The sequence below is a fragment of the Rhinolophus sinicus genome, chromosome 13 (genome assembly GCF_057876585.1).
Source record: "Rhinolophus sinicus isolate RSI-liver-muscle chromosome 13, RSI-T2T, whole genome shotgun sequence".
Classification (NCBI taxonomy): Eukaryota; Metazoa; Chordata; class Mammalia; order Chiroptera; family Rhinolophidae; genus Rhinolophus; species Rhinolophus sinicus.
The window spans coordinates 4,445,893-4,472,074 of record NC_142513.1 but is presented as its reverse complement, the minus strand read 5'-3'; the positions used below and the strand labels follow the sequence as shown (position 1 = coordinate 4,472,074).

Sequence of the window (26,182 nt, the reverse complement as noted above, 5' to 3'; positions counted from 1 at the left end):
CCTGCTACTTAGGGCTCCGTGAGTCTATTAGGTTGAGTATATTACCCTTCGCGTAATTCCTGTCTAGTCTAAAGCTATTCTATCCATAATAGATGCACAGTAAAGCACACAGATCACAAGCGGTCATGAAGCTCGATGAACTTTCTCAATGTAAACATACTGAGAACAGGACACAGCACATTCATTACTAGCACCAAGGACGTCCCCACGAGGCCCCCTCCCCGTGGTGATGGCTGTCCTAACGTGGACGCCACAGGCTCACTTTGCCTGCTTGGCAGTGTCCTGTCAGCGTCTGCCGTCTTCACTCACCTCCCGCCACGTGGCTGCTTGTACTGGTGGCTCCCTCGTTCCAATGCTGTATAGGCCTGAAGTGCACGAAGGGGCCTCAGTTTATTTTTTGATGGGCATTTGAGTGGTTTCCAGTTCAGGACTATTACAAATTGTGCTGTGATGACCATTCTTGCATCTGCCTTTTGGTGAACACATTTCTATTGTATGCACACCCTGAGGCGGGATTGCTGGGTCAGAGGGAGCTCAGTTTTAGTGTACGCATCTCACTACTTCCATGTCAAGAATTGGAGGGTAGCGGGTAGGTATGGAGCCAAAACAGTCCCTGAAGAAACAGTTCATTGTACTTAACGTTAGTGACTCGCAAGGCATTTGTTGGGTGTGAGGGAGGAGGCACTTCTTCACAGGAAACGTGGTAAATGGAGTCCTAAGGAACAAGGGAGGGTGGCTGGCCCCCTTGGGCCGGGAAGGGCACTGCAGGCAGAAGGAACAGCATGGCTGAAGGCCTGAGAGACACGCAAAGAGCCTGCGAGTGAGTGGGAAGAGGTCCGTTGGCAGTTACAGGAAAAAGGCAAGGTTCCTGAATGCCCTGCTACCGGGTCAATCAGTGACCCCATCAACCATCACTGGCTTGGCCCATTGTTCCGCTGGACGGTGTCTTGACCAAATCTATTTTAGACAGAACACTGGCAACACTGTGGAAGGTGGAGAATGAGGTGAAATCAGAGACAGGGAGGTGGGAGGAAGGTCTGGTCCAGGATAATGCATGTCCAGCGTGCAGGCCCCTTTCTTCCTTCCTGCACCCAAGGCAGGCGTCACTAAACAGTCATCACACTCTTTTGCTTCAACTGGACACGGAGGCAACCACTACCAACCTTGGCTGCCTGAAAAAATGACTGGTTTTCATCACTGGTCTGGACTCCAGAAGTGATGGAATGGATGGGAAGTGAGGCTATGCGAGTAGACAGACGTCAGCAATGGATCAAATGTCAGCATTTGAAAAGAGAGGAGAGAAGGGCTGTCTTCTGCTCGCTAGAACGGCCCACTAGGCAATAATGCCACCGCCAGAGACTTATCAGAGAACAGCTCTGCAGGTGAAGTAAGAGGGAAGAAAACACAGGTAGTCACAGACAGGTTAGACTTGAGGTGACCTGTGGGAAACACAAGTGGAAAATTTGACCAGACAGTTGAGAAGAGAGAGGTCTGAAGCAACAACAAGGAAATTTAACTTGGGGGCTGCTGAATGGGGCTTATGTGTAAGTTTTGTGGGGAAAATGCACATACAATGAGAAAGACAAGCATAGCCTTGGACTGACACCGGGGGAGACGTCAGCTACATGGAAGATGGCAAACGTGGCCACTGGCAGAACTGGGCCCAGGGGAAGGAGCAGGACAGAGGACAGGCAGAATCAGATGACCGGATGGTGGCGAGATTCAGATAAAAAGGGAATGACGAAGAGGTCATTCACTGGATTTGGCCATCAGCGGCTCAGAGACCTCAGGAAGGAGCTCTCGTGGGGACAACCACGCAGAAAAGACACCTGACGAGTAAGACCGTGGGCACCTGCTGATGAGGTGTTTGCACTGAGGGAAGGGCTGTCGGCCACGCAGAGTTGTCGCCATGGCCCCCTCAGCCCCTCTCCTGGCCAGGGCGAGGAGGAGTTGATAAATGGGTTATTTGCCCAGCAGGTCCTTCCAAAACGTTATGGTTTTTAGAAAAAGCCTGGTTAACCTTCCTGACCGCATGTTTCGCTCCTTCTCACCAAAGATGCTGTGAAGGTACAAGACAGGACCAAATATTTTATGAGCAAAGGCACGCTTTCTAGGCGAATGCCCTGCAAGTCCAGCATTAGCACTCTGCTCCTCACTCAGAGTCTGGTTTCCACGAGCTCGCACCAAGCAAGGAGCTCCAGTGATGGCTGGGGACAGACTCCGTGAGCCCCTTCAATGAGAAGGAAACTCTAGGAACCAATCGAACCCCCCAGAGCCCAAATAGAACCAGAATCCAGAAGTGAGTTTTCAAGGGCCCCTGACTGCTTTGGATCCCCCACCCCAATTTAATTCCCAAACTTCCAAACTAGGCTCCTTCCTTTCCCACAGGAATACAATTCCTCCAGAAGGCTCTGGCACACGCCAGAGTGCCAGAACTCACGGGGGTTGAGGTTACTTACCAAGGCTGCTGTCAGTAGGCGATTTACGGCCACGCAGCTCTGGGATATGAAAGTCGATGATGGTTCTTCACTCATGCAAAGATTTACATGGCAAGATTAAGGAGCTTGAAAAGCCGCCAGAGGCATGCCATAAACTGGGAGTTCTGGAAAACGGAACCGGCATGCCCAGCTACTCTAACAGGAAAATGTTCTCTTAATGGCACGAGCACGATACCCGGCGCTGCTGAGCTCTTACAGGACATGGGAGGAGACCGCCCTGAACCCAGAGAAAAGGAACGTTTCATAAAAGTCTAAACTGACAGAGGCTGCCAAGAAAATGCCTCACTGACCCCTTGCGTCCCGCTGCACTCATTCAAGGGGTATTTCTTGACCGCCCCACTGGGTGTGAGAGGCCTCAGCGGTCCTGCTGTCGGACAGAAGTTGATACAAAGCCCAGCCGGATTGCAACTCTGTCATCGACCTCACCCCTCAGCTAGGTAGCGGCCACCATTTTACATTTGTTTTCATTTTTAATTGTGGTAAAAACACGTAAAATTAACCATCTTAAGCACATGGTTCAGTAGTTAAGCACACTCCCAGCGCTGTGCAACCGAGATCCAGAATTCTTTTCATCTTGCAAAACAAAGTCTGTACCCATTAAACAACTCTCCAGTCCCCTCCCAGCTCCTGGCAACCACCATTCTACTTTCTGTCTCTATAAATTTGACTACTCTAGGTAACTCCTGTAAGTGGTATCATAACAATATTTGATCTTCGGTATCTGACGTCTCACTTAGCATAATGTCCTCAAGGTTCATCCATGTTGTAGCCTGTGTCAGAATTTCTTTCCAAAGCTGAATAACATTCCATTGTATGGACAGACCACATTTTGTTTATCCATTCAGCCAGCCATGCACACTTGGGTTGCTTCCACCTTTTGGCTACTGTGAATAAGGAACATGAACGTGCAAATATCTCTTTTGAAAGCCTGCTTTCCATTCTTTTGCATCGATAGCCAGAAGTGCAATCGCTGAATTATATGGTAGTTCTATTTTAAAATTTGTGAGGAACGATCATACTGTTTGCCACAGAGGCTGCACCATTTTATATTCCCACCGACAGCACACAAGGGTTCCAATTTCTCCACATCCTGGCCAGCACTTGTTATTTTCTGATGTGTTGTTTTGTTTTGCTTCGTTTTGCTAGGAGCCATCCTAATGGGTGGAGGTGGATGGCCACCATGACACAAGTCCTCCCATTGGCGTGGACACCACATCCCGTGTCACACACATCGTCTCATTGAATCCTTACAAAACCCCTGCTCAGAGGTCACACACGCATCATGTCTGTTTTACAGATGTGGACACTGAGGCTGGTGTGAATACTTGTATGGTCTTCAGCACTTGGCCACGCTCTCTCCCTCGCCCCGGGAACCACCTCGAACCTCGCAGCTGTGAAGACGGTTATATAAGTATACCAAGGATCCCAAGCTCTTGGCCCACACCACGTGGTCCCAGCATTCAACTGCCTCAAAACCAAACTCAGAGAGTGAAGACTGCACCCCACTCAGGTCCCTCTCTGGTTTGTAAATTTTGCTCTGGCCCAATGCCAGAGTCACCCTTGAGCGAGGCTGACAGCTTAAAGATTTTGTAGCATTAACCCGTCTCCCCATCATCCCTCCCTAGCCCCCCAAACCGGCGGGCAAGGCCCTTCCTGGTGGAGGGCACACAAGAGGCATTGTCTCCCCCGCCCCAGAGCTGCTGTTTCAACTCTCGAACTTTCCACCAAATGCTTCGGTTGCCAACAAGACCACCTGGAGTCCCAGTGCCGGGAGCTCTGAGAGGGTCTTCAGAGACACTGCCTCCTTGTTAGACGCAGGGGAGCTGCGTCCTGAGACGCAGGGCGCAGAGGCGAGGCCGCTGGCAGCCAGGCTTTTTGTCCTCAGCGCTGCAGGCCGCAGACGTGGGGTGGGAGTGGGGCAGAGAGAATTACCGTACCGCAAGATTAAACACTTCAGTGTCAACATGTGTGCAGCATTGCTCGAACAATGTTATCATTGTGAATGGAACGGACCAAAGGGTTTAGGGGATGGGGCGGGGAGAGAGAGAAAAGATGGGTTTAATTATCTCCAGGGCTGAAGCCAGTTGTTTGCCTAAAAGGACCCAGACGCTGGTAGAGCTGAAAAGAAAAATGGGCTGTAAGCATATGTCCATCTTTCTGACATAAACCGAGGCAGCCATCCTTCTACCCATGGGCACCCCATCTCCACAAAGGGAGGAACCCATCCCCCAGGGACCTCTTGGTCCCTATCCCATTCTTGGTTAACTGAAAATGAGGGCAAAGAATGGAAACTAGTTACTATTTTCAGCTAAACCAGCAATTTGCAATGAGGGGCAATTTTGTCCTCTCCCCTCCCCCACCAAGGGACATGGAGCAAAGCCTGGACTCACTCTGTGTGCTACTGGTGTCCAGCGGGTAGAGGCCAGAGACATTGCTAAACACCCTGCAATGCACAGGAGAGCCCCACAACAGGGACTGGTCCAGCCCCACTGTCAACCATGCTGAGTTGAGAGTCCCTGAGTGAAGAAACCTCCAAAGAGTCACAAAACTTGGGATTTGGCCCCACTTGGGCTCTCAGCGAGCTGGGAGAGACTCGGGGCTCACTCGGCCTCTTCTTCCCTTTGTAACAAAGAATGGATTTAATTAGTCTGAATGCCCCCTTTCTCTTCTGTTAGGTCGTACCATAAAAAGTTGCCAACAGTCTACCAATTTTGACCTACATACAGACGTGTGGTCTAAACTTGAATCCTCCATCTGTACTGCCCACTACGGCAGCCACTAACTACATGTGTCTACCAAGCACTTGAAATGTGGCTGGGTACTCAGTGTTTACATTGATCTCGGTGTAATTAATTTACATCTAAATAGCCACACGTGGCCAGTCCCATATTGGACAGCACACACGCAGGACATTTCTATCGTCACACAAAGTTCTCTCAGACAGCACTGCTCCGTAGGGTCCATGAGCTGGCTTCTTAGAGTAACACGATAACATAAAGCGCTTTCTGCCAATGAGCGTCCAAATGTATGTTCTCAGAAACAGATGAGAGGGTTTTTCTTCAACAAGAGAAGTCCCGTGGAAATTGGGAGGATTTCGCTCCAGGGTTGTGTGCGAGGGGCCTGGGATGGACGCTGGACGCTCCGTGGCTCTCGGTTCTGTCTGCAAAACTGGCACAACGACCCCTGCTCCGTCACAGGGCCACCGAGGAGCTTGTCACCTGGTGAGTGACATCACGCAGTGTAATCATCAGACCCACCAAGTTCAGGAGCAGGGGCAGGGGCTGCGCTGCAGGCCGGGCACTGCGGCCCCTTCCCCTCGGCTGAGCTGGGCTCAGCTTGGTGGTCATGGCCCCACGACCACCCTCCCCTCCCAGCTTCTTTTGTTTCCTTCCTAGAACATAACTGCTGTCATTTTATTAATTGGCGTGTTGACCTGTGTACTGACTGTCGTGTAGGTTTTAACTGTAAGATGTCAGACCATGGCAAGGGCACAAACATAGGTGTCCACCATGGGGCGGGGCTGGGGTGTGGGTCCCAGCTCTAAGGCCCCCTGGGCGCTTGGCGAGTCACTCTTCACCTGTACAATGGGCAGGCGACAATACTGATTTCAGGAGTCATCTCCCAGTGTTCTTCATTCAGGTCTGGGGTGGGACCCAAGAACTTGCCTCTCTAACATGCTCTCAAGAGGTGACGCCGCGGCCTGTCTGGGGACCCCACTTTGAGAATCACAGGCTAGAGGACGTCTGTGGAGTGCCAGCGCACAGGAAAGTCTCGAACGATGTTGACTATTATTATTTTGTTGCTCTCCACGGCACCAGGTACCACATTCATTTGCCTGGCACGTGGCAGGTTCCCAAGCATGTTAGTGAAGAGACTATGGAAACTACCCCATCAGCCTCCTTGGGAGGACAAACCCCCCTCTGACCTCACTCAGCTCCAGAAACAGCAGAGAACCAGAGCAGAGATCGGCCACGGGGACCTATGGCCTGGGTTTGAACGCAAGCTCTGCCCATCACCACTGGTGACTCAGCACAAGTTAACCCACCTCTGGGAGATTCAGTTTCCCCCTCCATAAAATGGGGACATTAAGAGGCCCCAGTATGAAGCTGTTGTGAGAATTCAAAGAGACAGAGGTTAGCCATCATGGGGCATGGTGGGGACGTGTGCCAGACCAGAGCAGGCCCTGGGAGTAGCTGGGGGTGGAAGAGGAGCTGCCCTCCCCCCTTCTGTATCCCCACCCTCCCCAGGACAGGAGGGTGCCTGCCCAGACCTTCCCCCAAAGCAGCCAGAGACTCCTGGGTCAGCTGGGCAGACGCAGCTGGTTTAAGGTATTTTAGAAGCAAATCAAATCAAATGAGAATTTATAATCCTTCCTGGGGTCTGGGTTCCATCAACCTAAACTCATTAGACCCTGGCAGTGCAGGTGCAGCTAAGGAAGAGATTTCCTTCATGCCGGGCTCCCATCTGCCTTTCAAAATAAGAGTTTCAAGAGCCGTATTCATTTCATGTTCACATTTGAACAACCTGCACTTGAATTCCCAAGCTGAACTATCAAAACACCCTTAAAACTGCACTGTTGTCCTTTGAACCTGTAGAGGAAAGCGAATTCAAGATCAAACCAAATGATGGTTTTGAAATAACATTTTGGGTCCTCGGTCGAATGTCACCAGTAGAGTTGCAAACAGACTTTCAAAGCGAGCCTCTAATTTACATGATAACAGTTGGAAACGAGGTCATCTTTCCAAATCATTGGAAATGATTAGTAGTGAATTAAGAGAATTCCTGTACAATTAAACTTACACAAAGTTTTAAAACAGGCGCGACTACTCTATGCCATTAGAAGACGGGACGGGGTCACCCTTGGGTGAGGGGGTTCTGGGAGCTGGTCGTGTCCCGTTCTGGATCTGGGTGGGCACTGGGGCTACCCAGGTGTATTCCCCTCTTTGCAAAAGTTCCTACCTGTTCCTGATTTGTGCACTGTTCTGTACATGTACTACACATTAATAAATAGTTTTATTAACAATAAAAGATGGCTGGCTCGATCCATCTCCAGTTCTACTGAAGAAGTATTTGTCACCATAGTTCCTCGACTGTAAAAGGTGCAATCAAGGTAATGACAGCTCTTTGGGGAAAACATACCAACACGTTTACCAATTTCAAGACATCTTGGTTTCAGAAACATTGACAAAGAAATAGGATATTGTACCTGAAGCTCACAGCGGTGAAACCCTTATGTTTTACTGCCCTCGCACACGCCCCTCCCATCAGCAAGGCTGTTTACTAACCTGCTCCAAACCCAGCCTGAGGAACAGTTCAGAATCAAGTCGAAAAGGGTGGGATCGGGAACTAAACCTCCCAATTCAAATGCACTCCCTGGACATCCTGGCCAGCAACTCCTTTCTCTGTGCAACGTGTTCTGGTTTATTCAACAGGGAGGACAGTCATAGCCCCCACCTGAATGGTTGCCATGAAAATGATTATGAATTAATTATTATTGTAATGGCTAACACAGCTTTAATTGACTAGCAGGCCTACCCCCAAGCCCCCAACCCAGCCACAAGGGGCCAGAGGCTGACTCCCACCAACCCTGTTTGTGGACCATGATCCACCTTCTGGACCCAACTGACTCATGAGGGAACATGTGATTCGAGCTGCCTAAGAGTCTCTCCCCAGGAATTTGAACTGGGTGCAGTAGCTCAACCATGTCATCAAGAGCTCAAGTTTCTTCTGCCTGTTTGCTCTGCCATTGTCCGAACACTGACGTTTAATCCTTAGGCTTGTTACCTCGTGGTCACAAGAGGCCCGCCATGGCTCCAAACATCACGGAACCATATTCAAGGCGGGGAAGGGGGGGAAAGGATAGAGAGTTCTGTTTGCTCAGCTGTCACTCATCAGGAAGCAAAATATTTTTCAGAACCACCTCCCACCCCCTTCTCCCCCTAGCAGACCTCCTCTTGTGTCTCACTGGTTAGAACAGCACCCGTGGCCGTTCCAACCTGCTCGGGATGCTGGGAAAGCAAGGATGTGGCTAGTCAGGTAGCTGTCACGATAAGTGGGTGTGGACGGCCAGCTTTCTCCCAACAGGCAGGGTAGCAGAGGAATCCAGAGGGGGAAGAGGGAAGCTGTTCGGTGACAGAGGTGAGGGATGTGGAGAGAATCACCCTTGGATTCTCTAACGACTTTCTACTTGCTGCTGTGTCCTCTCCCAAAGCTGTGAGGATGCATTCATTTCCTTTTTTTCCTCCTTAAACTGTTCTGAACAGATTTCTTTAGCCTGCAACCAAAGAATTCTGTTACGTGCACGTTGGTTCACACCAAACAACCCACCGCCCAGGAACAACCTCTGAGAATAGCTTCTACCTCTTTTCCCCCAGACCATCTCTTCCAAGCAGTGGGACTAGGGATACACCAGATGCTCTCGCATCAGTCTCTCTTGGAAACAAGCAGAAGCAACCCAGGTGCCCAAACCCACTTACTGAAAGAAGTTCGTTCAGGCTGTCAGTGCGCCTACAAGGTGCTACCGGGACAGGCAGGCCTCTCGCCCAAGCAGCTCCCCACCCTTGGCCAGCAAACAATGACATAGATTCTTAAAATGCCTCGAGTATTGCGATCTGTACATCCTCTGCCCCACGGGAAACGGGAACCACCTGTCCCACAAGCAGAACTCGGAGCAAACCCCACCTGGCCTCTGTGTCCTGCCAAGGGACAATGATTCCTGACCTGTTCGGGTCATTGTCCCTTATCTAAGGAGATCAGGAGGGTTCTGTAGATAAAATGAAGTTTGTTCTCAGCAAACAAGTGGCTGTTGGATGGAGTCCCATGCACTCTTTAAAGTTAGGGTTAAATTTGTACTTACTTATAGGTTTGAATTTAAAGAGAAACTAAAGTCTCTCCATGGGCTGCAGAGGCCCTGGCTGAATAATGCCAACCTGCAACCAACCTGTACCTACTCACGCTGGCACACTATTATTTGGAGACTTTGGAAACTAGCAGAGGGTCTCTATCTGTGCATAGAGTTGAGCCAAATCCCATGTGCAAATAACTTATGTAGATCCAACTACAGACCACACAGGCTACAACAACAAAGAGGGAGAGAGAAACAATACATATCATTTGAATGTGGCTACCCAGCAACCACTTCAAAGACAGTTTCCCTCACCCACCTTCCACAGTGGTGGCCATAGGCCAGTTTCATACCTTCTCATCCTCCTGGTCTTATGACCCAGTGTGGCCCATGGGACTTAAGGAGAAGCCTACCAGAGAACTCCGAGGAAAACCAAGAGATAAACAAGCAAGGAGAGCTTTTTGGGCCCTTCCCCTTTCTCCTGCCTTGAATATGAGATTGTATGAGGATGTGATGTCTGGGGCTGTGGCAGCCATCTTGCCACCATGAGGTAATAGGCACGAGGCATTTCAGGATGATGGAGGGAAAGTAGAAAGATCATGGTCATCTGGATGACATCACTGGGCTTGCTTTCCCAAACTTGGAATCGCCTCCGTGAAGATTTGCTGTCGTAGGAGATAATGACATGTTTTTAGCGCTGAGGCTACTCTGAGGCAGGTGTTCTGTGAGTTAGAACAAGTCCCAAATGAGACATCACTCATCTCCACGAAAGCGAGGAGCAGGCTTTGGGAGGTATGTATCTCTCAGCATCTCCTGTCCCTGAGGCTGGTGCTAGTGTTTAAAGGTAAGTATTTTGGTACAATGGACCTGAAACTTAAACCAACTATTTCATCTCATGCGCAATGGAAGAGGCAGTACTCTGCCCCAAGGCCAGAAGAAAAAGCAGCAGCAGGGACTTACCATCAGCAACAGAGCGTGTCTATATTCATCAAGGCAGCTTCCTAAGGGGCTTTGATGCACCATTTTCTGTCCCACCCACTGCCTTCAGCCCCCACGGAAGGCACAACTGCATGTCACACTTTTCTTTCCCAAGTGCCCAGACCATTTGTCAAAACCCATAACGAGAGCTGAGTAAGTAACAAAAATACAATTTTTTAATGTGAAAGCTACTTAGGGAAATGCACAGTCATAGATATGGCCTTGGAGAGGAACATAAAGGTGTCCCCAGTGGACTAATCAGGGTTTCAGAGAGTGGTCCATCGTCATGTTCACAGAATGGCCTATAAGAGACTCTGCAGCCAGACATGGCCCCAAAGGCGGTCCCAGGAGTGGTCTCCATGTACGTGAGCTCCCTGCCATTATCTCATTTAATCCCAGCCGCCCCGAGCCACCCCATGTTACAGGGAAACTGCTATGGACCAAATTATGCCACCCCAAAACTCATGTGCTGAAGCCCTCCCCCCCTACCTGATAGCATTTGGAGATGAGGCCTTTGGGAGACATTAGGGTTCAATGAGGTCATAGGGTGGGGCCCACACGATGGCATTCGTGCCCTTCTAAGAAGAGAAAGAGATTAGAGCCCCTTCTCCCCACATGTGAGGACATAGTGAGAAGGCATCTGCAAGCCCGGGAGAGAAACAGACCTATCCGTGTCGGCACCCTGACCTCAGACTTCCAGCCTCCAGGACGCTGAGAAATAAACGTCTGCTGTTCGGCCCCCCCCAGCTGGGCGGCCCGAGCTGACCAAGACTGAGGCCCACAGAGCTTCGCTACCTCCAGTGACCAGCCTGAGGTCACACACCAGTGACCTGGACTCAAAGCCAGACAGACCTGCTGTCCCCACAGCTGGCAAGTGACGGATCATCCCTGAGCCTCAGTTTCCTCACTCAGAAACAAATGTGGGAATCGTGCTATTTGCTGAATGACTGGTATGGGTGGATCCTCGCTTAAGATGGAGAAACGTCAACTGTCCATATCAAAAAATGGGGGGGCACAGGAAATGCTACCCTACTGAGTTTGACAAACGGAGTTCAGAAAGAGAGAGAGAGAGAGAGAGAGAGAGAGAGAGAGAGAGAACAATTTTCTGTGATTGACAGATTGATTGATTCATTTTTAAGAGCAGGCCAGCCCACTGTCAACTGTCTAAATCTGAGGGGTTGTTTGTGCCCTAAGCTGGCAGGCATGTAGGTCCTGATGGTTTGGTGTTGCGTTAAAACTCTGCATCGATAAACACAGATGTTAAATCAGCATGAGACAACTTTCTAGAATAGCAGGATTCGTAATAAGGAAACCAGCTTCCTGGTTTGTCTCATGCCCAGTCAACACAGCTGGGCTTCGCATTTCAGTGGGGGGGGGGGGGGGGAATGGGGTCACCCCAGCTCAAATTCCTGCTCTCGTCCTGATGGGCAGGCAGTGAATCTCACCGCCCTAATGCCAGGAGCTGCACTTGGGACCCGTCGCACAGGCAGGCCAGCTGCAGAGCAGCCCAGGTTTGGGCCTGGCAAGTGACAGTGTCTCTGCTAGCAGTGAACGTTCCGGGCGCCTCCTGCCATGCGGGCAGCGTGCTCAGCTCTCCTCCTGCCTCTGCGCAGGGGACCCTTCCAGCAGCCCAAGAGGCAGGCACCGAAATTAACCCAGAGGAGGAAATGGGGACCCCAAGTTCAATAACCTGCCCAAGGTCACAACTAGCAGAGGTGGGATTTAGACTCACGTGGTCTCACCACAGAGAATCTTAACTGCCACCTGAAATATTTCAGGAGAATTTTTTGAAAACAGAACCTGGGTCAGGGCTGCTGGGACGACAAATTTAGGAAGAAGTGTGCAATGTGCTCCGTGGCCTTTGTGGGGATTCATAACGCATCTCACGTTAGAGATGCTGAGAAGTCTTCAGAGGAGAAATCCGTTTAAATCAGAGTTTCTGCAAACTAGAAGAAGCCCCTCTGAACATCCTGCAGGAGAGAGTGTGTCTGTGTGCCACTGGGCATCTGCAGAGGGACAAAAGGGGCAGATAAAAACTCAGGTTTTTTAACTTTTTAACCTTTTCCCAGGCTGAGGGTATCGACTGTCTAAAGCAGGGCTCAGCAAACTTTATAATGAGACAGCTACTAAACAGTCTAGCCTTTGGAGAACATACAGTCTCTGTTGCAATGACCGACCTCTGTCCTTGCCATGTGAAAGCACCCAGACAATACACAAATGAGGAGTGTGTTCCAATAAAGCTTTATAGACACCAGAATTTGAATTTCATCTAATTTCACATGTCATGAAATACTGTTCTTCTTTTGATGATGTATCACCCTTTAAAAAACATAAAAACCATTCTTACTCACAGGCTGTACAAAAACAGATAGCAGCCTGGATTTGGTCCCAGGTTCCCCTGCTTCAAAGGCAGCTTTTGAGTTACGTGAAACATGGAAAAATGCAGCTTCTCTGCTCACCTCTCCTTTCACCCCAATAAGTTACCTGCCCAGAGAGAGGAACAGTTAAGAGAGAGGGTTTTATTCCCGTTTCCTCTTGAGGAAAGTTGTGGAATTAAAATAAATGGGACCAGTTCTAAGACTGTGTTTAATAATCTTTTAGTATCACTGGGCAAAAGGCACTGTAAAAATATTTAGGTTCCTGGGAGATGATGCCCTCCCAGGGAGATTTGACCTCCAGTTTAGTCTCCAGGGTGTTTGCAATGCAGGCAGAGCTGTGTTCCTAGGGGAGGGCTCCCGTGTTGATTGCAATCTGGGTTCCTTTCAGACAGTTAATAACCCCTGAGTCTAGAAATGCTGCTTTCCCCACTCGCTGCCATGGGCCGATGGGTTGGAAGCAAAGGCTCTCAAAACAATTTCCAAGTTTGAGGAAAGTTACCCTAAACCAGTGGTTTTCAACTGGGGGCAATTCTGCCCCCACCCCCACCCCCACCACCACCACCAGGGGACATTTGGCAATGTCTGGAAACATTTTTGGCCACCACAACTTTAGAGAGGGGTGCCACTGGCATCTGGTGGGTAGAGGCCGGAATGCTGCTCAACATCCTGCAATGCCCAGGACATTCCCACCACAGAGGACTGTCTGGCTAAAAACGTCAGTAGTGCCAACGCTGGGACCCCCTGTCCTAAACCTACGTACAAGAGGCACTTCCAAGCCCCTAGGGTGCTTGAGCCACAAGATACGCAGAGATTTCTGGATCCCCTTTCCCATACCCCCCACCCCACCCATCACCAGTATATTAAGACGATGAGGAGCTCGGGGTTTGTGTAGGTACAAGGCAAGTAGCTTCGTTTATTGTTTCCTCCTAAAGGAAATGACCAATGGTGCCTCCACCCTATAAACATTTACTAGCCCTGGAAGGTTCTGAGGCCCCACTGCCATTTTTAAGGGCTTCTCTCTCAATAATTGTTAGGTCAAGTCAGTCAGAAAACGGAACCTCAGAAGGGGGAAGATGGTGGGGAGCATTTTACAAAGTTCAGGACCGAGAAGAAAACTGAAAGACCTACAATGGGCCCCCTGCCCCCTCTTTCTTGCTTATAAACGAATGACTGCTTTATATTGGGTTTCTTATGAACAGAGGCAGAGAGTTTTAAAGGTCTCGGGGCGCTGCCAAGCAGGGTTTGCTGGCTGAGCCCCACCGTGTTAGTGGGTCTGTAGATTGATGAATGATTGGCCTTTGGGGTGTGGTACCCTGAACACACTCTGAGACTGGCTCTCCAGGGGCCCAAGTCTGGGAACAGCGACCCCACCAACAGTCACCTCTCCCAGTCTCCAGTAGGAGGGTTTTCCAGTTCACTGGGGCTTGGGAAAACGTAATCCCTGAGAATGCAGAGAAAAATGGAACCAATATCCAGGTACCCACAACTAAGAATTAACAAGAGTCAGTATATAGTGGTTACTTTGTTTCCTACATCGACCTTTTACTTTAGGATAACTTCAGGTTAACAGAAAAGTTCCAAAGACAGTGTGGAGTTCCAACGCACCCTCGCCCAGCTTCCCTCCATGTTATAATAACATCTTCCATGACTACGGGACACTTGTCAAACTAAGAAAGTAACCCTGGCGTGCTACTGTGAACCGAACTCCAGACTTCTTCCAGATAGATGCCCCCAGTTTTTCCACGGACGCCCTCATTCCGTTCCCAGAGCCAACCCAGGACACCACATTGCACTTCCCAATGACTCCTTACCATTAAAAGAAAGAACATTTGACAGGAACAGTTGGAGTTTATTTAAAATTTCTTCCCAACGCCTTCCTTTCGCTGCCTCCACAGAGGCAACGGGTGGGAGTCCGGCTGCTCCCATTCCCATTGGTGTTTCTACATGGCCGTGAACCCACAGCCCACACACAGGACTGCTGGGGTCCTTGTGTGTGTGTGTGACACACCGACAAATGCTTCTACCCTTACAGACTTCCACACAACTTGCTTTCTTCCTCTTGACATTCTGTCTTGAGTCTATGTCGATACATAAAAAAAAGAAGTCCTCGCATTCCCTTCTGGTTTATTACAAATGTACAAATAAACTGATTACAAACTTATTTCTCCAATCCCCTGCTCGCAGACATTTAGACTGCTGCTGATTTTATGCTATTACAAACCATATGCGATCTTTATTCTGCTACATGTGGTAGACACCATCCCCATGGTCTTTTCCATAGTGTCTTGAGGTATTGCTATTAAAATACCAATCTCTAGCTGCCTCTGGCATTTCCCATCAAGGGGGTGTGGGTGCAATAGGAGCCCAAGTCCATGGACGCTTGGGGCCCTTTGCCCTGACAATTATTGTTAAGCCCTAGAGACAGAGGCGAGGGCAGTTATCAGAAGTACGATGGATAACGAAAGGGAAGGTGTAAGCTGCTTCTCTCTCTATCTTACTCTTCAGAGCACCAAACCACAAAGTCAAGATCAAGGGCTCAGCGTCTGTTTTGGTGGTCTCAACACGACTCTCCTTGTGGCCCGCTATCCCATTCACCTACCCCCACGAGGTCAGGAGGAAAAAGTGGAGGGTTTTACATTCAGCAAGAGCTGGACTCAAATGCCAACCCCATCACTTCCTAGCTCTGCAAGTTCGGGCCCCGTCAGTTTCCTCGTCGCCAAACTGGGAATGGCAGTACTTGCTCTGCAGAATGTGAGAGAATTCAATGGGGAGCCTGATAAACGAAGGTGTCAGAAATCCATTACTGCGACAGGAAGATCTCAACTCAACCTTCTCACTCGGTGGTGCATTTGGATAATGAAGGAGCCTCTGAATTCAGTTTCTAGATTCAGCCATGCAAGATCCTGCCTGGACTAGGAAGTGCCTCTGAGGCCCAGGAAGAAAGAGCCGCGCTCCGATGCACGGCAAGACTTCCTGACAAGGCAATGCCCTGCAGAGCCCGCACACACGCCAGCCAGGACAAGCGCCACTTGAGCTGGGACCAGAGGCAGGCTCCTTAATTCTCTGGGTAGTGAACCAGCCTAAAGCTGAAGCTTGCTTTTGCTGAAAGACAAGTCCTAAAGAGGCGAGTCGTTTTACAAGTGGGAATGGAGAGAAGTGGTTATTCTTGTTGAACCACGTGAATATCTCAGTGACGCGGAAGCTTCTAGAAACACTGGTCTCCAAAGTGGGGTACAAGTATGTGGGAGGCAAGAGGGATCCAATGGGATACAAAAAAAACTACAATCTCAATTAAGTAACTTTCAAGAACTGATGGGCATTGGGGAAGGTGAAACTTTACCAGCTGCACTTCAACAACAATCTCTGCATTACTGGAGGATGAGACTTGAAAAAATAAGGATCTTGTTTTAGTAACACGGCCAATAATTCACTTGTGGCATTTCCATGTCTTTATCATGTGACATGGCCTCCGCCTGAGATAGTGTGGCAGTCACTACTGCCATCTCCCAGATTCTTTCTGGTGCTCCCCTTTCCAAGCAAGGGGTGGAACTGGAACCTCCTACGACCTTGGCTCAGGTGTGACCATGTGACCAGCTCTGACCAATGAAACATGAGCAGAAGTGCCAGGTCACTTCTAGGTGGAAATTTTAAAAGCCCATGCACAATTCACATTGTCATTCTCCTGTGGCACACTAATTGGTGACATTCAAAAGGGTGACAGCTCCATCAGCCTGGGGATCTGAGCACCCTACCTCCTGGCCAGTATGCAGAGCCCACTACCAATCCAAGGTGAAGCCATAACTTAACCTTTTTGCCGCAATGGTCAGATACATCTGAATGAATATATCTGAAATTTTTATACATAAAATAATGTCATTTATATACAAAGCAGCTCAAATTGTTATTATTAAATGCATAAAATAGTCAAAATATCAACTTTTTGTTTTTTTGTGAATTTCTGACACATTTGGGAAAAAAAACTTGAAATCAATTAACACAGCGAAAGAGTTAATCTAAGAGAACAACAAACCTACTGAGTTTTAACTCACTGAGATTGTGGGGTTCTTTGTTACCACATGATAACTCCATTTACACAGACTAGACAGACGAAGGATCAAAATAATCAAAATTTTGGACCAGACCTTTCGCTCACTGATCCCAAACAGTTGAACCACGATTTTGAAAGATCAAATTCCAGCACATTGAAAATTTTAGTGATAGCAAAACTGGTTAAATTTGTCTCATTAATTAATCAAACTCTTTGTATCAATTAATAACGATCAATTAGATAAAACGTGTAATTAGCTCACGATAACATTTTTGTGTCATTTTTATTTGTAGCACCTCCTAAATATCTGTGTCAGTCTTTGTTTTACAAAGTACCAACTATCCTAAAACAGTAATAGTTTTACTATTTATTTCCATTTAGGGTGTGTACTCAAAAGTGTATTGTGGGGATGCAAGATTAAAAACCATTCAGAAGACATGTCTTCACCTTGTCCGTGCACACTCACAGCCAAAGTCTGAGCACCTTCTGTGTCACCAGAGTTCTGGGAGGCAGTGCGAGAGAGTAAGAATGTCTGAAAAAACAGTCAAGAAAAAGTCCTTTATCAAAGGCCAAAACTCAAGTCATGGAAACCACAGACTAGCTCGCCTGCCTTTGTGTGTGTGGATAAGTTGCTGGGCAGATGAGCCCTGGGAGCTTTACAGGACCATTCTAGACTGACTGTCATGCTAAGTGCTTAGATTTTTTTTTTTTCCCAAAGTACATGAAAGCAAGAGAGAGAGGCTGGTGTTACAAGACAGTACAGGCCTAACTCCAGTGCTTAGAAACATGCAAGCCCTCGATGTTGGAAACAGTGCAAGTTTGTATTCACAGCCAAATTTAATTAAGCCAGACAACAAAAGATGGAAACTTGAAAGCTACTCTGGGGAGATAAAGATGTGAGAGAATAACACGTGACCTCAAAGATGCAGGGAAACTCAATACTCGCTAGGTCAGATTTTTCAAACAAGTAGAGAAAGAGCTGGAGGGAATTTACGGGAAGCCTTGAGCAAGAAAGCCCACCCCTCCTCTTGGGCCCTGAAGACTGGCTCCTCTCCGAGTCCTCTGGTCTTCAGAGGCTTCCAAAGGCACTGAACCCACACAAGGCCTTTGTCACAGCCGAACTGCAGCTGGGGGAGGAGGGGGCAGCCTCGCACCTGCTCCAATAAAAAGTAGGGAAGTTGTACTGTTCTGTTAATGAATGCTTTGGGCTTGTCACTCCCTTGAAGGAAAAGACAATTTGTACTTTGACCATCTTCCAGAAAGGGGTGGGAAGAAATATTTCAGTAATGTGATTTTTTCAAAATTAAAACTCTTTATTTTGGAATAATTTTTGATTTAGAGAAAAGCTGCAAGATAGTACAGAGTTCCTGTATAACCCTCACTCAGTTTCAGCTCCCTGAATAGTACACTTTTTAAATAGCCATAGATGCTAAAAGCGAGAGAAAGCGTTAACGTTATGCTCTCCTCATCTTCATATAAGTTTGGTGTGCTCACTCAAATTTCATTGATCTCTGAAAGAAGAGGAAAACACGCCATTTTCTTCACATGTTTAAAATAACACGGGTGGCTTAATCTCAGTATTATAAGACTGAGTACTTAAAAACTGACATTTGGACTCATATACCGAGGTGAATAGTGGTCTGGACACCACCATAATAACAAGAACTACCAATTATCAAGCACCTACTGTGTGCCAGGCTCCACACACACGTGATGTGATTTTGTCTTCATGAGGATTGGTGGAGGAGGGGATTACTACTCAGCTTTATAAAACGAGGACACAAACTGAGAGATGTTCAGTAACTTGCTCAAGGTCACGCAGCTAATATGCAACCCTAGTGGAAACAGACACATGGGTTTAAGCTGTGTCTAAAGAGAATCACTGTGGATGTCGTGCCATTCTCCCCTGCCAAGTCACACCCTCTGCTGTCACCGAGAACTTCCGTTACACGGCAGTAAAGCCCCCCAACCCCCCACTCCATATATCATCCAGAATTAGCTGCAAAGTGTCAGGAGACTTGGCCAGGCAGCTCCAAGCATCAGCGAGGGCTGGAAGCCTTCACTGGGAAGCCTTTAGAGCAAGCCGCAGTTGGCAGCCCCTGCTCCTGCATGGAAACAAATTAACATTGGCATTCCAAACACAGGAAAGGAAGGAAATTGGAAACACAGTTTATACTTGGCCAGCCCTTTGAAATACTGTACCATGCTACCGACATCAATTAATGAAAAGCAGGGTTGTGCTGAGAGGCTCTGGTTTGGAAATGCATTAACACACGTTAAACATGTTTGTACAGGAACCGGATTATAAGCGCCCTGGCTCCAAAACAATAAAGCAATTACCCTAAAACTGGTGCTCTCTGAGTTGTCATTAATTCAATCCACTCCACGCGGATCAGCAAAGGCTTTGCGCGGCTCCCAACAATGCCTTCCGACACAAATGTTGAAAGGACAGCATCGCACGTGCTACTCGGAGTTTCACATAAGTAAGTGTCAAACTCCATGCGCTCCTAATGTCCCCCCAAATCATAAACACTCCACTTTGGGGAGGGGAAAACACACAGCAGCAGCCCTGGTATTCAACGGCACTGCCATTTCACATTGGGAGCGTGCAATGTTTCGCCAGGGAAGGTTAACTCTGAAATATCTGTTCCATATTAAGAAATACCAAGTCACATTTCTGTCAAATATTATTTGTCAAATGCCATTTGCTGCAAACCCCACAATTCAGTCGCAACTGAACACACAACTCGTACTGGACGATTCACATAATAGCCGTGATCGGACATGGGGTGGTTTGCAGTGAAAGAACCCCCTTTCTCTGTAAACTGTTTCAGCAGTTGGAAAGAAAAGCATCTGAAGCTCTGGAATAAATAAAGTGCAGTGCCTTGAGCTGCCTGTGCAAAGAACCCAGCCGGCGGGGAGAATAGACTCAAAACAACCAGAAGGCGAGTGTCCTCTTCACAATTTCGTAAGAATGCTTCAGAGAAAAGATTTTAGATGATGTGAGTGAATCTCAACATTTCTGGCTGGCAATGAAAGAATCGGCTAGTTTCTTGGAAGACTAGCATCCTCGGGCACTTCACCCCCAGATACACCCACCTGCCTCCATCTGGCCTCGAGGGTCTGGGCGACAAATGTCCCTGATGTTGCCCCTCTGCTTCCTTGCCCTGGTGACGTCACCCCGCAACTCTGCGTTGATCTGGGATCCATCAAGTTGGAGCCACTTGGGTGTGTAAAGCTAAATGTGTTATCATTTTCACCACAAATTAACAGTTTCTATGTAAATATTGGTGTTTCCTCACCCCATGAAGGCGAGAGGAGGCAAATGGCACCGGCACATTTGATTTAAACTAATTAAAAGCAGAGGGTCATGCAATGCAATATATTGATTTTACCAGTGGGACTTAAATCGTTTATAATAAGTGTACACAGCTGCAGCGCTCCCCCACCACCACGCTTTAAAGGCTAATCCTCACATTCCTTCTGACAATAACATGACAGGTCCCACACATCCCTGCCTGTGCCCCAACCCCTGGTGACACTGCCAGAGTGCATTAAGGCGAAGCTTTGCAGCAACTTGCCAAAAACAAACAAACAAACAAACAAAAAAACGAGTGTGTCGACAGCCCCCAGCTAGGTCTGAAGAGTGATTGCAGAAAAGTTAAGGTGTCCAGCCATTTGGTGCACGGGACTCTCCATTCAGGATACGCAGCTGCTTAAATGGGTGGGCAGGCTGGGGTAGGGTGGGGACTGGGGCAGTGTTAGGACACTCTGGTTCTTGCGATGGACCAAATATGACCTTACCCAATAAGGGGGAAAAGATATTAAAGCGATCACGGTGATCAATCGACTTAGATGGGACTTTCCCTGGAATGAAGTCATCACTTCTCTCGGAGTTCAGCGGACATGTGACATTTGCACACATCGCAGGCATTCTGGCGGTCAGGGATCGCACGCCAGCTGTGTTTATCTCGACAGAGGTAAGGCCCCAAACTGCGGCTCTCAAGAGCTGCATCCCGGAAGCAGCATTTTCCCCCACGCATGCAGACACTCGTTCCTCTGCTGCTCTGCAATCGATTTGTATCTGGGCCATCTCCCTCACCCCTTCGATGGGCCACTCCCCAACCGAATGACAAGCCTGGAATCAAAACCAAAAATAACCACCCAAGCGGGCATCCAGGGCTCAGCCTTAAACTGCTTGGGTTCCAGAAGAGAAATACAAAGAAGATCAAAAAAGTTCAAATCTGGGTCACATACACCCTTGGGAGAAGGGGGAAGAAGAGCTCTGATTTATAGAAGTGGGAAAATGAGGTTTAAAAGAAGTGATTTTGAAAGGGTTACTAAAAACACAGCTGTTGGTGCACTCCTATAGGGAAGGCACTCTGCAGAAAGAAAGAAAGAAAAAAAGAAAGAAGGGGGAAGCCTGTGTGACATCTATATTAACCTCTGGCTGCTTACCAGTGAAGGCCGGCGCTTGGAGTACTGGAATGTGGAACGGCCCCTTCCAAATCTTAACACAAGCCAGGTTACAGCTGCAAACTCTGCAGCCCATGCGCCCTTCGAAGCACTCCCTGAAGGAAATTTTTAAACTGTAACAGAATCTTTTTCTAATACTCTACAGTGGTAGGGCCTGTTCTTAAGGGGCAAAGGGAGAGCTCTTAATGCCAAACACTTGTCAACAAAAAGGACAGCCAGATGGTATGAAGGAGAAGTCAAACAGCAAGGCCTCTCGCTGCTCTTCAGCTATAGTCACAAAAGCCACTTTTCTACGCGGAACCCAATCGTGATAGGTTTCCAGCTTTCCCTCTTTTTTAATTTAGCTTTGAAGATTAAACAAATTTGGTTTCTTCACAGCCCGGGCTAGAGATAAACACGCATCATACACTCCTAATGCCAGCCGGCTTCTTTAGAAGATTCCAAGAGAAGCTGCTGAATTTCTCCAAAGAAAGAATGGTGTGGGCCATCCCTGGGTTCCGTCTGCAGAATTCACAATGCCTGGGCACTATGTAAGAGAGGAGAGACTGTTTTGAATTCCAAAAATTAAGCCTACGCTGAGGAGTCGGGGGCTTGTTAATCCAAACCAGTTTACAGCTCTCGCCATTGAACTGAAGGGGTCCAGGCTGGGAAGACGTGAGTCTCAGTTCCAGTTCGGCAGCTCAGCCAGCATGACACGGGGCTTTCTTATACAGGCTGGTCTTTGTCATAAGGTGCAGTCTGAAGTCCTCATTCTAGGCACCTGGTTTTGTCGTAAATTCTCCTCCAGTTCCCTCTCTAGTTTAGATCCTGCTCAGCCTGGCAAAAAGCTTGAATTCCGAGAAGGACTTATAGGAACAAAAACCAGTTTGGCTGCAGACAGAAGGAAGAATAAAGGCACCAGGTCTGCAAAAGCCTTCAGAATTCAGGCAGAGGTCTCCCGAGCACTTCAGGACAGTGGCGGTATGCAGTGGGGGGAGGAGGGGCCGGTGGAGAAAGTCAGCCTCCCCTCAAGATCTCCATTAAGTCCCCCAAAGTTCCCCCCAGGGCCCCTGGAGGATCATAAGTAATGGTTTGATATGCACAAGTGACATTTTCTTACTCTTAGGTAAAGTGTCAGACTAAACGCACCTTTAGGAAACTTTGTATGTTACAGACTAATATGATTTGCAATCCAAGAGAAAATGAGCTTTCTGAGCAAACTCAGCTTCTAGGAGAGTCTCGCACATGCCCCTCCAGTCCCACGCCAAGCCCCTCCTGCCAACGCCAAGCCCCTCCTGGGGAGAAAATCTGGGACCATGACAGAATGGAAGGGACAGGAATTTGATCCTTGTGCTGAGCAGAAATAGGTCAACCTTAGAAGCATCTACAGAAAACTCTTGCCAAACTGCAGTCCAAGTCTTCACCCAACTAATTACCTCGCGTTTTAGGGACAGAGAGAAAGAAAACAAGGTCAGCGCACTCTGTTAAAAGCCACTCTGCCATCTAATTTGGAGTGAGGTTCCAGAAAGCAAGACCTGAGAAAGTCAGGACTGTCCCACAAAGCCCAAAGCCAGCCCTGATTAAGAGCCTCAGACAAGCCGGTCTTTGTCCTTTCAAGATGAAAGAAATGGGACTAACGGGGTTGAAAGGTGTGTGTACAGCCAGAGGAGGAAAACCACCCAGCTGCGGCCTTCCCAAACAAGTCTCAGCTTGCTCCCACCACCAAGGGGGAGCAAACAACCCTGCCCTAAGATTCCCAGGGGTACCCACTTGGCAACTTAGTCCTTCTCTGGGGGGGGGGGGGAGATCCCTAGGTCTGTCCCCGCTATTGGTCCATGAGCAGTATGGTGCTTTTTGCATGGGATTTGCAGAGCCTTCCACAGAAGCCAGGGCTTCCAAATACCTTTTTAATGAGCCCAGCCAGGCTCTGAAGGCAGCCACTGGGACCTGCTGTGTTCACAGGTAGTCATGGGTACCCAACAGAACAGGATACCATAAATTCTGTCCAGAGAAAGGGCCCTGATTAACCCGGGCTTCAGGATAGCTACAGAGCTCTGCTTTAAGTTACTTATTTATATGTATGTATTGGGAATTTTTCTTTAGTTTCTGGTATAGGTCATAAATACACATTGTAAAAACAAAACAAAACAAAACAGAAAACCACAGACAAAAGTGCAGGCAATGAAAGCTCAGACCCCAGCTCCCACTGCCTAAGCGCCAGCGCCAGGCCTGCCCTACCCCCCAGTAAAATCTATTTCCAGTTCCTGGTGTTATCTTCCAGTGGGGAGGGATGATATACAGGCACATATGTAACCTCACTCATCTGCACCTTGCTTTTTTCCACCTCATACATCTTGGAGATTGTTCTGAACCGGGACATATGGAGCTGCTTCGTCCTAACAGGCTGCTTAGTATAATTTAAACTTTCTTGAAGTTATTTTGGCATCTAAACCTCCCACCCCTTGCTCGCTGAAACTTGTTTCACTGTTTGATTTTTGGCTATTATTAAGGGCAGACAATGGCGTCCCGGGACCTCCAGGGACCTTATCTGGAGCGGGAAGCATTAAGGTTGATCCCGGCTTCCCCGCGCCCTCCATCCACGCCCCCTGTGCTCGGCGGGGGGGCTTGAGTATCATTATTTCCATGTTGACACAGCGCCCGTGGGCGTAAGTTTGCTGTCTTGACTCTGTTCGGATTTTCGCAGCAAGTTACACATGTAGAATGAAAGCGGCTCAGGAAACAGCGCTATCGGGGCGTGTTATCTCGGAAACCAAATATTTGATCATCAGCCCTACAGCGCGCTGCCGGGGGTTAGTTTGAGCAAGTCTGGTGAGTGTGCGCGCACAGATGGAGGGAGAGCCACCGCGCCCCCGCCGCAGCCCCAGCCTCGCGTCCCCCGGGCCGTCGCGGCTCCACTTCGGAGCCGGGTCCCCCAGCCGCCCCCGGCGGCGTCTCCGAGATCCCGCGCCACCCAATCGCCAAAACCCGTGGTTTGCGCGCCACATGTGATAAACGCTGAAAATGTATTCTGCCCGCCCGGGACCTATCATTAAATATTTAAAATAGAAAGCTCGCAATGGCAACGTTTCTTCCCCAGCTCCAGCCAGGAGAGTTGAGAGCGAGGGGGGCGGCCAGGAGAGGGGACCCGAGGCGCTCAGGGCGCGCAGCACGCTAGGGCAGGCGCACCGCGAGCGGACAGGTAGGGCTTACTAAGGCCGGGAAGGGGGCGCGACGCCCGGGATGCCAGGGCTAGGCAGGGCTGAGAGGGGCCCAGAAAGGGCGGGAAGGCAGCTTCGCAGAGCAGGGCCCTTTAAATCCAGGTAGCGCGGGCCGCGCCGGCCCGGCACAGCTCACATGACCGAGCCCCGCGCTTTCAACTGAGCCGCGGCCGGCTGGGCGCCTCCTTCACCAGAGGTGCGGCCGCCAACTTAAACCGAAGGGGCCTTCGGACCAGTCCTTCGCTCCCCCAAACGCCACAAGGCCAACTTAGCCTGGCTTTCCCTACAGTAGGGCGCGCACAGCTTGGGGTCCACTCGGACCGGGGGTAGGAGACCCTTGGCCAGGCACTATGGTTTTGCAAAGGGCCGGCGTGGAAAGATGGGCGGGCTGGACCTAAGAAGCGGCCCCCGCCTCCCTATTCCAAAGCGCCTCCTGACCCAGACGTTCACCCCCTTCCTCCTGCCCTCACTCACCGAGGTTGACGAAGCTCATGACCATATCGGCGTCGGTGAGGAAGTGGCTATCTTGCAGGCTGGCCAGAGGGGGGCCCTGGGTGCTGAAGACCGCCTTGTAGGGGTAGGAGAAGCCCTGGCCGTCGGGCCCGCCGCCCTCCTCCACCGCCATGGCGTTGTACAGGTCCAGCATGAACATGGGCGCCGAGTTGTGCTTGCCCTGGAGGTGGGGGCGCGGGCGGTGGGGCAAGCCCAGGATGGAGAGGATCTCGCGCTGCATCTCCCGCCGCTCCTGGCTGCGGAGGCGCCGGTGGATGAAGCTCGAGTGTACCTCGTTGTCCAGGCTGAAGTCGGCCAGGGCGGAGCGCAGCAGGAACAGGGGCGCCCAGAGCGCCACGAAGCTGGGGGGCGCCGCGGCGCGCAGCGAGCGCACGTGCATCGCGCCGGCTCTACGCGCGACCCGGGCTCCAGGCACCCGGCCCCAGGGCCCGCGCCGGCCCAGGTGGCGGAGGGGGACAGGCAGCCGTCCACGCCGCTCGGTCACTTGCTGCAGACGGGCCCCGCGGCGCCCGCGCCGGACATGGCCCCTCCCCGGCCGGCTGCTCTCTGCCCGGACCACCGCCCCCGGCTCTGCGCTGGCCCCGGGGCCCCTCGCCCCGCACTCTCCCTGGCGCACCGCAGGGCTTAGAAACCGGCTCGAACGAGCGAGCTAGCGAGCAAGGAGGCGGGCGCGGGTGGGAGGAGCAGCCAGCAAACCTAGGAGCCCGGAGAGCGAGCGCCGGGGAGGCGGCGAGACGGCGGGCGGGCGGGCGAGCGCTCCTTCTTCCCGCTCCTCTCGCGCTCTGGCCCTCGGGCGGAGGCGACCCACCCTCTTCCGAACTCCGATGGCGGAGAGCAGGGACCCCGGGTCGCTCTCCCGGCCCTGCGAGCCCTTGATCGCACGAGAGGCCGCCTCGGGAGCCCCAGAGTGGTACGCGTTGGGGCCTGGGAGGAGGAGGACGAGGGGGAGGAGGAGGACGGCCTTCCAGGGGCCCCTCCCGCGCCCGCGGCCTCCCACCTGCCCTCGGCCCCGCCCTCCCCCCAGCTGCGCCCAATGGGTTCATTCATTCCTTCTAGTGCGCTCTACAAATATTTACCGAGTGCCCACAGGGTGCCCAGCGCCGGGCCGGGCGCCGCAGGGATGCGGAGGGAGGAATCCGAGCCGGCCTTCCCCCTCCCGGGACTCGCAGTCCGGACCGGGAAGGAGGCCTGAGCCGGATTCGTGGGATTTGGGCCGTGGTGGAAGAAGCTGGGGGAATGCGAGGGGGCGC

General features: G+C 50.2%; 1 protein-coding gene across 1 annotated transcript in view; it reads right to left on the bottom strand.

The window, feature by feature from the left end:
- BMP7 (bone morphogenetic protein 7) overlaps positions 1 to 25,874 on the bottom strand; it is a 79,354-nt gene extending 53,480 nt beyond the window's left edge. The window contains exon 1 of the mRNA XM_019748584.3: positions 24,894 to 25,874. Within this exon, the coding sequence (XP_019604143.1) occupies positions 24,894 to 25,311 (418 nt within the window). The 5' untranslated portion in view covers positions 25,312 to 25,874. The remainder of the gene's footprint in view (positions 1 to 24,893) is intronic.
- Between the last annotated feature and the right edge of the window lie 308 nt (positions 25,875 to 26,182).